Below are 12394 nucleotides of genomic sequence, written 5' to 3' on the forward strand. Positions count from 1 at the left end.
CAGAATGATACAGTTTTAAATGTGTTTTTTAAGGATATAAACCTTACTGACAGTTATCATGTGACCGGCGAACACATGGCTGCATTGCAATGACTGCATAGATAATTCTAGTTGGCCTAGTAAGGCTTCATTTAACGTTTGTATTTTCTACACAGCCTCATATGTCTTCTGGATATAAAACATAAATAACTGAAGGCATTTTTTTGCATGTTTTAGCTTAGTATTGTTAAATGCATCCGCTGTAAAACTCTCCCAAACCTCCTGAGTGAATCAGTGAAAGCTGATTGGCTGTGCTGACTCTTGACTAAAGGTGAACAATGTTGCTAAAAGCTAAAAATATATTGGGAATTTGTATGAAATTTCACACATTTTCATAAAACTCTCTTTCATATTTTATTGCAGGAGATGTGTGAGTGTGAATGCGGCAAGAACATAATGAGTTTTTATTTGCTAAAGTTTAAAGCCTTTCAAGAAATATATAAAATAATTGTAGAAAAATGACCAAATTGTAGAAACTAAAATTAAACACAACTTAAACCTATGGTTAATGGGTCAGTCAAGGTAATGGTATATAAAGAATACATTACATTTAATTCTTCACAGAAGTGTCTTCAAAACTTTTTTAAAATATGAAACATTATTTTTCAAAGAAACCTACATACCCTCAGACATCATTGAAACACTGCCACCTAGTGTATGAAAATCTTAGTAAATTTTGCTTTATTAAAAAAAAACAATTGTCACACAGAAATGACTTAAATTTCATTTCAATCACATTTATTGGCTTCTTTCTATGCACAGTTTGTATCAGCTCAGTAAACTGTTGAAATTAGTTATATAGAATAATGGATTTTTTTGTACAATGTCTCTCCCTCAAAATAAAATTAATCAATACAAGACTAAAGGTGTTAAACAGTCCCCAAACATACAAAGGCTTAAAAACAAACATGTAAACTTGAGAAAAAAAAAAACATTTTTGTTTTTAGTCTTTTATTGATTTATTTTACAAAAGAAAAAAATTTGCAACATTTTCCTTCAAAAACATATTTACAGATTTATACAAAAATACAAAAGTGATTCAAATCTGTTAAGACCTAGCTAGTTTTAAACATGGAGCTTTTTTGAAATAGGTACATTTTTTTTGTGTCTACATTTTTTTCCCGCTCCATCACATCTTTTAACGTCTGTTTAGTGATATTCCATACTGTACACCTCTGAATATAAATGTTGAGTGGTGGTTGTCACACTTCCCTTCAGAGTGCAATCAGTGGACACTGGCCTGGAGTAAAATCTATAAAAGTTTGCCATTTTTCTGCTTTTAAGTTCCCAGGCCTTGCCGTAAGTTTTATAACTGCCTTTCAGTCTGCATTTTAAATAAATGGTTTCAATTGAATCTTCCATTCACTTGTTATACAAGAAAAGGAAACAGTCTGAATAAAGGTGTTAGTGTCAGGTACAGTATGGAAAAACCACGCTAAACAAAGTATCAAATACTTTTGGAGTATTTTTTCTATTCACTATACTGAGTAGCAATACTTGGGGGAATAAAAATATTCAGCTATGATTTAAAAGAGGACGATGACTTTCCGGTCAAGTCAAATGTTTTGTTCTTATGAATATATCTGTTCCACTTATTTCTGATATCTTTTTTTTATATTTATACATTTTGTCCAAGGCGGCTTGTCCGGATATGCACAGGTAATGCAACCAGCAGTTTTTCGTAGAAAACGTTTCTCTTATTTCCAAAGCATGACTAGGATGGTCCAGCACCAAAATGTTCCGATTCTCCCTCCTCACCGCTTCAATAGAATTTTCTTTACAGTCTCTTCTACGTATGATTGTCCAGTGAGTAGATATACAGTACAAGATAAACCCCTGTTTGTGATCACAACTATACAGAACAGAATTAGCCAGACAGTTTTTACATCTATAGAACACACTATTGAACTCGACATTTGAACGAAAATACGAAACCCTTTTTTCGTGGATACATCCTGCAGATAAAAATAATGATTTTGGTGGTTTTCTTCTTTACTTTTTCTTTTTTTAACTCTTTAATTATTGCATGCGATAGAAAACACAACAAATAAAACAACAGACAGGAACGAGTGCGTGTTTCAGAAACATGATGAATGTAAAATTCTAGTCAGTTCACAGCTTTTTACGCTCTCCATCTTACACAGTGTCAGTTCTGCAATTGAGATTCGCTGAGTATCAAACTGTTGTGTCTATCTATCTATCTATCTATTTATCTATCTATCTATCTTTTACAATAAAACAGTAATATGCTTGCTGAGGTATTCGTAGAATACATTGAATGGTTTTATTTGACTTACAGTCTCAAACACGAAGAAGCGCATGTGTTATGGTTTGCTATGATAGGCAGGTGGCTGCTCAAGCCTTCCACTCATAAGTTTCTTCTGTAGATTGTTAATAATTTCTGTGCGACATCCATCAAACATCACTAGATTACTTCAATCCCTATGTTGGGTGGAATCAAATTTCATTAAATACTATGTTCATCAACATGTACTATGGGGTTTTCGTTGGGGCTTTCATTTTGTCATCCATTTTGGATTCATTTGGTTTCTTGGAGGAGATGTTCAGAAGCCACTTCACTGAGCTTTCACCTGTCTGATGCTACTGGGTCTGTGCAAATGAAGGAGAGGCAACATGGAGAGAACAGCACACTGCTAAGAAATCCGTGTTAGACCTGTTCAGTTTTGCTACACTTTTTGATTCCCCATAAAATTTCTGCATTTCATTTTTATATAGATTTGTCTTTTTTTTCTAATATTTAGTACAAATATATGTATGCATTTTTGTTATAGGAAATATATTCTAATTACAGAATATTCTCAAAGAATTACTAAGTGCAAAAAAAATGAGGTTAATTTTTGGGAAACCTCTAGTTAAACCGATTGAAGACCTTCTAAAGCATTTTTACCGTTTGCACTCTATGGTATTTTTAAATCTGCTATCAAGTGTGCCACTAGCTTTTCAAGAAAGCATAGCAACAACAGTTAGCAGATGATAAAAGCTTTATGAAGTCTAAGCAATAGATTTTAATGTTGGGTTTGAGTAGATTTGCGTTTGAATTTTGGTGGAACATGGCACAGCTCCATGTCAGTGTGCAGGTGCCTTGCCTTCAACCACCTTCGTCGGATAAAGGCCACTGTGCGATTGTCCAAAATGAACCTGTACTTTAGACAAAAAGGTGAAAGCCCTTGCTCCTTCTCGTTAGACACTCAAATAAATAAGATCTCTGGCAATGCAATGGAAAACTAAATTATACGGGTATACTAAAGAACCACAAAAATGTTGATAGAAACCAGGTTCCAGGGGCATACTTCCACACAGGGCATGCAACATGGTGAAGGATTCTCATCATGTTCTGAGGCGCAATTTCACAAAAATACATGCATCACGTTTTTTTTTGTACCATTTTTTTGTGGGCTTCCGTTAATACACGCTCTAAGCCATGTCTTCAGATGAAATACAATAGATATAAAGTTTATGCTGAGTTGTTAGTAGTTTCCGCAGTGACACAGACCTGGCTTGTTGGCGAGAATACTAAGTATAAACTCTGGAAGGTCTGGCCAGGAAAATCCTGGCATCACAAGTTAAAAGAATATTACATGTCATAAAAATTTGTTAATTTAAGTAGGAAAGCAGTCCCCAAGTAACACCCGTTCTTTCACACCATTCATTTTACAAGTAAAAATATCAGTTGTCTATGCTCGCTCATGCAAACTCACTTTGTCAGTAACAGACGCATCTTTTTTTTGTTGTTAGAATTTTCAACACTTTTGGGAATTTTTTTCTTAATCACATAAGAACAGATTTTCATTTAAGGTGGAACAACCTTTCTATTACAGTACAATACCAAGGTACTTTGTCAACGTGTCCCCTCTTCATCCTTCTATAATTCAGTAGCAGTGAACAGTCTGCCTTTAGATTAGTACATCTCAGTACATTTCAGGAACAACCCAATTCTGTATTTTGCAAGTATTAGCATACAGGACTCCATCATCAGATTATCAAAGTGATTACAACTATAGTCTTGGAACTGACAGTATCTGTTAGGTTGATTTAAGACGATCTGTCATCATGGGGACTCCCATCTGAGTTTTCCGTCTCCCCCTCAGAAATGGCTTGCATCGGGGCTGTGTATAGGCGACTGCGTGTGCTGTAGCGACTGCTGTTGGCAACCGGGGGAATCCGAGAACGACCTTGTCGAGATGCAGCTGACATAGACAAGGTTTTCGGGGTGAAACTCTCAGAGTTGGCCCTAGGAAAAAGACCCGGTATCTGAATTGGATCCAGGCCAGACATGGGAGGATCTGGGAAAGTAGAGGATGAGTCCTCAGCGTGCTTGATGGGCCCTTCCTGGAAGGACTCCCCTGGTGTTTTAGGGGTAATAGGACTCTTCAGGATCTCTATAGCAGACATGCGGTAGCTAGAATCAGACCTGCTCCCTTTCTTCAGCAAAAGAAGTTTGAACTCCTCATTGGATGTACTGGATTTCTTAGCACTGCGATAGATTGGCACGGGGGCTCGTTGTGACCCAACAGCATTGGCTATGTTAGCCTGAAAGTTGAGCGGAGGGGCTGGAGGAATAATGCCAGTGCAGACATTGCTGGGGTTCACCGGCGCCGTAGGGCAAAGACGAGATTTCACATTCAGGTCTCCTGAATCTTTACGACCAAGCACCTTTCTCTTGGATCTGAAAAAAAAGAAAAGAAAAAAAAATACAGCATAGTCCTGTATCAGATATACAGATAGATGGTATATAGAAAACTAATAGAGCTGAGTTAGTTCAAATGTGTCATATCGTAAGGAAAAAAGTTTTCAAGGACAGAAAGAGAAAGGTAGATGCAAAGGCCAGATACCCACAAATGTCGCCACTTTAAAACTCTACTGTACCTCTGACTGCTAAACCACTTTTGTTGTCTAGTGGAAGAGGGGCTACACTGAGATTTTGAGACTGTCCTTGAATCCAGAATTAGACATGGAGACTCAGTCAACACCAGAGAAGTCGCGGACAACACCTAAATACCACACACCCTTTGATATAACGTAAATCCGATGATTCTGAAGTGGAGAAAAACTACTTTTCATAACAGCTTTGCATCAATATACAACACATTACTAAACTGCTGCATAACAGCACAAAGATGATTTTCTTCTCGCCAGAATCAGTCAATTTATGCTGATTGCTAAACACTTCACTACAGTAAAAGGTTGCATACTAGCGCAAGGCCGTTTTTCTCTGTTTCAGAATTCACTAGAATTACATGAATTGTGTAAAAAGAGTTATGGTGGTCGTAAGAATGTCATCACTGGAACTAAAGCTACCATGTTTAAGGGTTAAAATGAAATCCAATGCTCTCCGTCCTTAAACACAGTATTTGGGGTTGAATTGGAGAGTGAAACTACTAAATTGTTCCCAAGCACAGTTGTGACTACAGCCCATGGCAAAAAGCAGGGGGTAAAAAAAATTGCGCACTCAAGTGTGCAACAGCTAGTGACCCTTTAACCTCAACTAAACCATTGATTTCCAGGCACGGTATGTGGGACAGCATCAGTCCCCAGGGGCCACTGTTCTGGTCGTTTTACTTTTTCACTGCCTTAACACAACTAATTTTAAAATTTGTCATTTTCAGCCCTTTATGAAGATTGATTGAGGTGTGTTTGAGGAAAATAACATTCTAGTCTAGAAGGTTTTTGGATATTGTTACGGCTGTGGCCGTATTTGGTTTTATTTTCTTTTTGGTCTTGTGGAAGGGAGCTGGGAAGGGAGCTGGGAAGGGAGCTGGGAAGGGAGCTGGGAAGGGAGCTGGGAAGGGACCTGGGCTGCAACCTGTCTCCACTCCAGCGCAGTGATCTTCTCCACCTGTTTGATTTGTGCGCACTCTGTAGTTTTTCTTTGGTATTTTGGTTTAAGTCCCACTCTGCGTTCTGTGTTTAGTGTTGGTTTTGTTAGGTGAAGCAGTAGGGGTGAACTGCCATTTTCTTTAGTGTAAGTTTTCTCCTGTTTCTGTTAGTCCAGGGAGGGTACTAAAGTCTGACAGACTGACAGGCATAACTTTGACTCTTGTCTCGCTAGTGCCTTAAAAATGACATTCAGTGAGTTCAAAAAATGTGCCATTCATTGGCAATCCGGAAAATAGGCTAATAGTTTCTGGAGGTCAGATGCATGTGAGGGTAACTATTTTTTATTTATTTATTTATTTATTTTTATTTAGAATTCTCATTTTACAAATGAGGTGGAAAATTATGAACTTTGTGACCAGCTAAGCAATCTGCCCATAATTTAGAAAAATAGGAGTAGAAGACTCACCTGTGTATCATGGCAAACAGATCCTCAGTTGTTCGGCTCTTATTGGGTGATGTAATGATGATGTCGTCATCCACTTTGTCATCCATCAGAGGGGAGAGTGAATTATCACTGGGTGTGGAATCTGCAGCAAACAGAACCCGGATTACATCTCATCTGATCATTGAATATACTCAGTGAAGTTGATTCTCAAAACCCTTTTTGTTTAGTGACAAAGACTACATAACCTCTTTTTGTATTGTAGAACTAAGAATTGTTTTGGGACATAACTGTTTTCAAGTATTTTTAATCTAAAAAATTAATTGATGAAATTCCTCAGTGAGCAACAGGAAAACTAAAAGTGTAAAAGTGAGGCCACCATTTTAAAAGCATACTTTGGAGTTTATACGGTTTGTGGATTCTAGGTGCATGCTATGTCAAAAAGGACAAAGTTCTGTAACAAATAATTAGAAAGCTCAATTGTTTGCTATCAGTCTGGAAGGACAAACATATATATTTTCAGTCAGTGATTAATGTCTTTATAGTTCTAGTACACATTTTCTATTACACATTTTCTATGCATGTTGATTTTGCTGGACTACGTGAATACAGTTCCCAGCTTGTTTCCATGTTTTTAGTGGCATTTTCATGGTCTGTGGTTTCCAGTTCAAACCTTTTTCTGGGAACTCAAAAAAATAAATCTCAATTTTTTTTATCCAAAACTGATCATCCATCCATCCATCCATCTATCCATATCCCTTATAGGGTCATGGGGTTGTCAGAGCGTGTTCTGGTAACTATTGGGTGAAGTTGGGGTACACCCTGGACAGGTCGCCAGTCTGTTGAAGGGCTACACAATCACTTCCACACACAGACCTAGGAAAATTTAGAGAAACCAATTAACCTATGAAGCATGTTTTTGGACTGTGGAAGGAAGCTGGAGTGCCCGGAGAAAATCCAGTTATGCGGAGTGTGAACATGCAAACTCCACACAGAACATCCCAGCCGGGATTTGAACTAGCCCTTCTTGCTGTGAGGGGGGAGTGCTAACCACTTCTCACTATGCAGCCCCCAAAATGGATCAGTCAGAAAAAATGGATCAGTTAGGTTTTTGGAGTTTACTCCCTCTCCGTCAAGTAAATTGCTGTCCTTCACAATTACTCTAGGAATATGATTGGGAAGACACACTCCAGACAAAAAAGCACATATGACATGAAAGTTGAAAAGAATTAGGTTAGACAGAGCCCTTAGTGCTTCAAGATTTTGAAAGGGCCAACAAACATTTCTCACGTTAACCAGTTGCGTTAGATTACTGCACCTTAACCTATATTAGAGTAGCATAGATTTGCAGGTTTATTTTTTAAAACATTTAGTAACTCTACCATCTCAACTCAGTTTAGCTGTTATTGCAATAGAATGAGACTGTTTTACCGGTAAGCTAAAAAATTGGCAATGTAGAGTTAATTAGCTGACTGCTTCTTGTATTTTTAGTGACGCAAAGCATATTTGAAAATAAAGTCTTACTGAGAAAGACAATGTGTCAAAGTGTTTGTCTCTCTTTAGAGACAGGTGAATTTGTCAAACCTTGTTAACAAAACAGGGGAAGACATTCTTTGTTAGATGACTTCACTGTAAATAAATGAGATTTGAGTATGTGAGTATTTTTTCCAGTAGACCAGGTGAGTGTTTACCTTTACTGAAGTAGTCCTCTGTGTCAGGGGTGGTAGAGTCATCTTTACTCTCCAGTGGATGTTGCTGATGGGCACTTCTGGTTGCACCTGATATCATTTGCTCCTCCATGTCCTGCAGCTCATGTCCTTTTCTCTTTGCATTGCAGATTATGTTAGGATGCAATGTCTCTATTGTGTTATCAGGCACTTTGACTGGACTAGCCCATGGCCCTGAGTCTGAGTGAGAGCCCCCAGCAAATTCATATGCTGGAGGTGGAGGATGATCAGATCGCATGCTCACTCTAGAGCATGAAGCTCTTGGTGGTTCTTTTACTTGTTCCTCTTCTTCCTCATCTTCTTCTTCATCTTCATCCTCATCTTGTGAGAATGAGCGCTCCCCTAATATCCTAAACTCAGAGTGTGCATTTGATGAATGGTTAAGCCCCCTAAACTCTGTGTGAGCGTGGATATGAGTGTGTAGATCCACTGGTGAAGGGTGAGGAGCACGTGGTACTGGTCTATGTAGAGGTGAGCTGTCCTCAGAGAGATCTGATGGGGGATCTATCCGAGTCCTGAAGGCTGTCATAGCCCAGAATGTTCCAGGTCCATAGCGGTCTTGTCTAAGAAGCAGGCTTTCATAGGAAGGAGGTCCATCAGGGTGGCGGCCAGGTGGAGGGGGTTGGGAATGTTCAGGAGAGGAAGTGTGATAATGGCATGGGGGTCTAGGAGGTGGTCTGCGCGGTGGGAGAGGCCTTGTGTTAACAGGTGGAGGAGCCAAAGTGGAACCAATGGGAGGACATTTGGGTCTTGTCACAGTCTCTAGTGCTGTTTCTTGTCGAATTGATGAAGTATTCTGTTGATCTTTAGACTGGTTACTCAAATGATGCTCCACTGAACGAGGAGCAGGTGGTGCCAAAAGATTTGAGCTGGGTATTTCTGTGACAAAACTTGAACTTGGCAGTAGGTTGCTATTTGCTGTGTCTGGAGTCAACGTCTTTGTTGCAGTGGTTAAAGCATTCGCTCTGTGTTTGCTATGATGAAGTGTGTGCACGTGATGAGTCCGATGAGATAATGTGTGTCTGACATAGCTACCATGGAGAACATTGAGGTCAAGTTGAGACGGTGGTGGTGGAAAGTCTGGGTCTCTCTTATAGCAAGATGAAATGGCAGCTACATCTCTAGGGAAGTGTTGTAAGGAAGAGAGCGAAGACTTCCTTTCTGGCACTTTGGGCTTTCGCTTACCAGTTGAGGGAGACAGTGGACCTGGGAAGAAGGCTGCTGAAGAGGAGGGCAAAGTTGACGTAGGGGTCTCAGATTGGCTGGAATAGCCACTTGATGGTGAGGCAAGACCAGCTAATTTCTCAGGTGATCCAAGTTTGAAGTCTCCAGGTTGAATGGTTGGACTAGTTGCCTTGGTCTCTGTAGGCTGGGCAATTGGCTGGATCTGTGTGTCTGTTGAAGAGGACGAGCTATCTGGAGACTTCATACAATCCATGACAGTAGTTCCAGTAGCTGTACTGGAGTTGGACATTGATGTATGCTCACCATTACTGGATTTCAGCTCACTGTTGTGAAGCCACAGGTCTGCATAGTCAGACTGCACTGCACCATCATCTTTAAATGAGTGTGTATCTGCAGAACTGAAGGACATTGGTTCTACAAGGTCCATGGTTTGGCTCAGTCCCATGCCCCATGTTCCCATTGGCTCTGCCACTAAACATGATGACTGTAATGGCTCTGGGACGCCTCCAAGCTCCAGCTCCAATTCCAGCTTCATGTCTGTGGAAGACAGATTAAGTTCTTGTTCACATACCATCTTTGGTAGATTCTGATCTGCTTGCGTGTCTGTTCCAATATCAACCCTACTACTGCTTTCCCTCAACGAGGAAGTTCGCTTGGGTGGTGGAGGTTTGACCTTCAGTTTCCTGAGTGGACGAAAAGTCCTCCCTAAAGTCATAGTGCCTGCTCTGAACTCAGGTGTCGGCTGGGGGTAAACTCCATGGGACAAAGGTGCTGCAATTATGTTGGACTGACCACAATCAGTCCCTGGGTCTGCATAGTTATACATGTATCCTCTGAAGCTCTGATCACTTTCTCCAAAATTGACAGTGGATGAGTAGAAGCACTGTGGATCAGATGGGTATTGAGATCCAGGCTCTTTTTCCATACTGTTTGCTTTGTCGTTAAAAGAATTTTCATTGTCCAGATGTTGTTTCAAACTATACTCCTGAACTATCCTGTGGCTTGGAGTCAAGATGTGAGTCTGATCAGAGTCTTGGTCCGGGTCAACCTGGTCTTGCTCTGCAGGATATGTCCACTCCCCCTCACTGGCTGTACTGACCCCTGCATCATCAAGCTGGTCTGTGGCCGAGGATGTAAACGAGCTGGATCTGTGGCCCTGGCCCTGGGGTCTGAGGTCAGTGTGGTACGAGGGATCAAGTGAGAAACCCTCATCAATGGCATTGGGCACGGTGTTCAGTGATAACTCAGAATCACAGTGGGATGACCCTGTCAGGGGTGGAGAGGAAGGTGGGGGGATAGTCTCAGATGTTTGTGATGGACATGTGGAGCTGGAACCACTCCAGTTACCACTGGATGACTGATGGTCTTCCTTGTGGTCCACATGGCTGCCTAAAACTCCTGTAGTGGACACAGAGTGAATGGGACTGCTGAAAGTATCAGAACTGGAGGAGATTTCACAGCTACCCATGTCAGCTTTCCGGGGCAGGCGAGAACGGCCCCTCTCCATCCAGCCGTGCTCTGGGCTCCCTCCTCCCCCACACCCTCTGTCTCTGTCACCCGATCGCTGCAACCGTTTTAGGCTTCCAATCTGCAGCGGCTCAGGAGCCGCCTGATCATCAGTGCTCTCTTCTTCCTCTTTCATCAACATCATCTTCATTCTTGGGCTAGGCCCAGATGGAATAAAGTCTTCTGCTTCATAAGGTGACAGTTCTTCATCATCATCATCGTCATCGTAATTGTCATCATCGTCATCATCATCGCTGTCTATTAGACGGCCACCCTCTCGTGGAAGGCTGCGTGAGCGTAAGCGCCCCCCATGTGCAGAGGCTGAAGTGTATGTAGAGTCTGACTGGTCACCCAAGGAGGAAATGTTTCCCGTTGAATGGGACAGAGAGGCAGGGATTCCCTGATGGCCTCGCTGGGCTCTGATACGCCGTCTGGAAGGAGCAGCTGTCCCTGAAAAGAGAAGGCAGAAAACAAAAAGGGGGAACACAGGAAGACATTTTTAATGTACATATGAGTGGACCAAAGTCCATCAGGGTTAATGATTAAAACATACTAACACACACATCCTAAGACAGATTTGCAACAAAAACAACCAACAAGTGTTTACCCCAGTAGGAAGAATGTGAACTATTTAATGATCCCCTATCCTAATCTAAAGCTCAACTATGGGACTGCTACACTTAGAAATGAGCTTGGTTGAATAATACTTATCTATTCTTAATAACGTACATGCTATGAGAAAATCATCTGTCTGGCACCCAGAGTCACGAGTGTGATGAAGACGGCCACCTATTGAGATGTCTTCCTGACAGAGGGAGAGTTGATGCGGGTTGGCGTGGATAATCACTGTGCGCTCCTTTGCAACAGGGGATTCATCTGAGTCTGTAAGCAAAAGGATAACATGTTTGTTTTTTAATTCAATGGCAAAATGTTCTGTTCAGATCATAGAATTTTGCATAATACTCAAGTAGAATGCTTTTTTAAATTTGTTTCAGTGTTTACACATTTTTGTACAACCTACCCATGTCCTGTTGTACTCGTTTAGGTATTCCAGTGATCGTCTTCCTCCTCCTAAGCTTTCGTCTCCTCTGAAGAACTGACTGAGAGTGGACCAGACTGCAGCGGGCACTGGCCTCTCTATCGAAGCCAACTCCTGCATTAAGAACAAAGAAGCCCTTAGACACAGCCTTAAGAACTACACTCTACACTTTATTAGGTACACCTTACCCAAAGTAAGCCAAGAAAGAGCTACCACATCATCACACAACCTGAACCGTTGATACACGGAAGGATGGACCCATTAACTCTTGCCGTTGACATCAAATTCTGACTATCTGAATGTCACTACAGAAAATGAGACTCATCAGACCAGACAATGTTTTTCCAATCTTCTATGTCCAGTTTTGGTGATCCTGTATGAATTGTAGCCTCAGTTTCCTGTTCTTAGTTGATATGAGTTGCACCCGGTGTGTTCTACTGCTGCTGTAGTCCATTTGCCTGAAGGTTGGACGTGTTCTGCATTCAGAGATGCTCTTCTGCAGACCTCGGTTGTTAACAAGTGGTTATTTGAGTTCCTGTTGCCTTTCTATCGGCTATAACCAATCTGGTCATTCTCATCTGGCATCAACAAGACATTTCTGCTTACAGAACTTTTTTT

General features: G+C 40.9%; 1 protein-coding gene across 5 annotated transcripts in view; it reads right to left on the bottom strand.

Annotated features, from left to right (window-relative positions):
• Positions 1-1645: 1645 nt before the first annotated feature.
• nhsb (Nance-Horan syndrome b (congenital cataracts and dental anomalies)) overlaps positions 1646-12394 on the bottom strand; it is a 54419-nt gene continuing 43670 nt past the window's right edge. For 4 of the 5 annotated variants that reach the window (XM_024295861.2, XM_024295860.2, XM_036209631.1 and 1 more), the window contains 5 exons: positions 11759-11890; positions 11467-11619; positions 8011-11187; positions 6344-6464; positions 1646-4726 (listed from right to left, as the gene is read on the bottom strand). In XM_024295861.2, coding sequence (XP_024151629.1) covers positions 4093-4726; positions 6344-6464; positions 8011-11187; positions 11467-11619; positions 11759-11890 — 4217 coding nt within the window. In that variant the 3' untranslated portion in view covers positions 1646-4092. The remainder of the gene's footprint in view (positions 4727-6343; positions 6465-8010; positions 11188-11466; positions 11620-11758; positions 11891-12394) is intronic. The other variant, XM_024295862.2, reaches the window with a different exon arrangement.

This window comes from Oryzias melastigma, linkage group LG3, assembly GCF_002922805.2.
Source record: "Oryzias melastigma strain HK-1 linkage group LG3, ASM292280v2, whole genome shotgun sequence".
Lineage (NCBI taxonomy): Eukaryota > Metazoa > Chordata > Actinopteri > Beloniformes > Adrianichthyidae > Oryzias > Oryzias melastigma.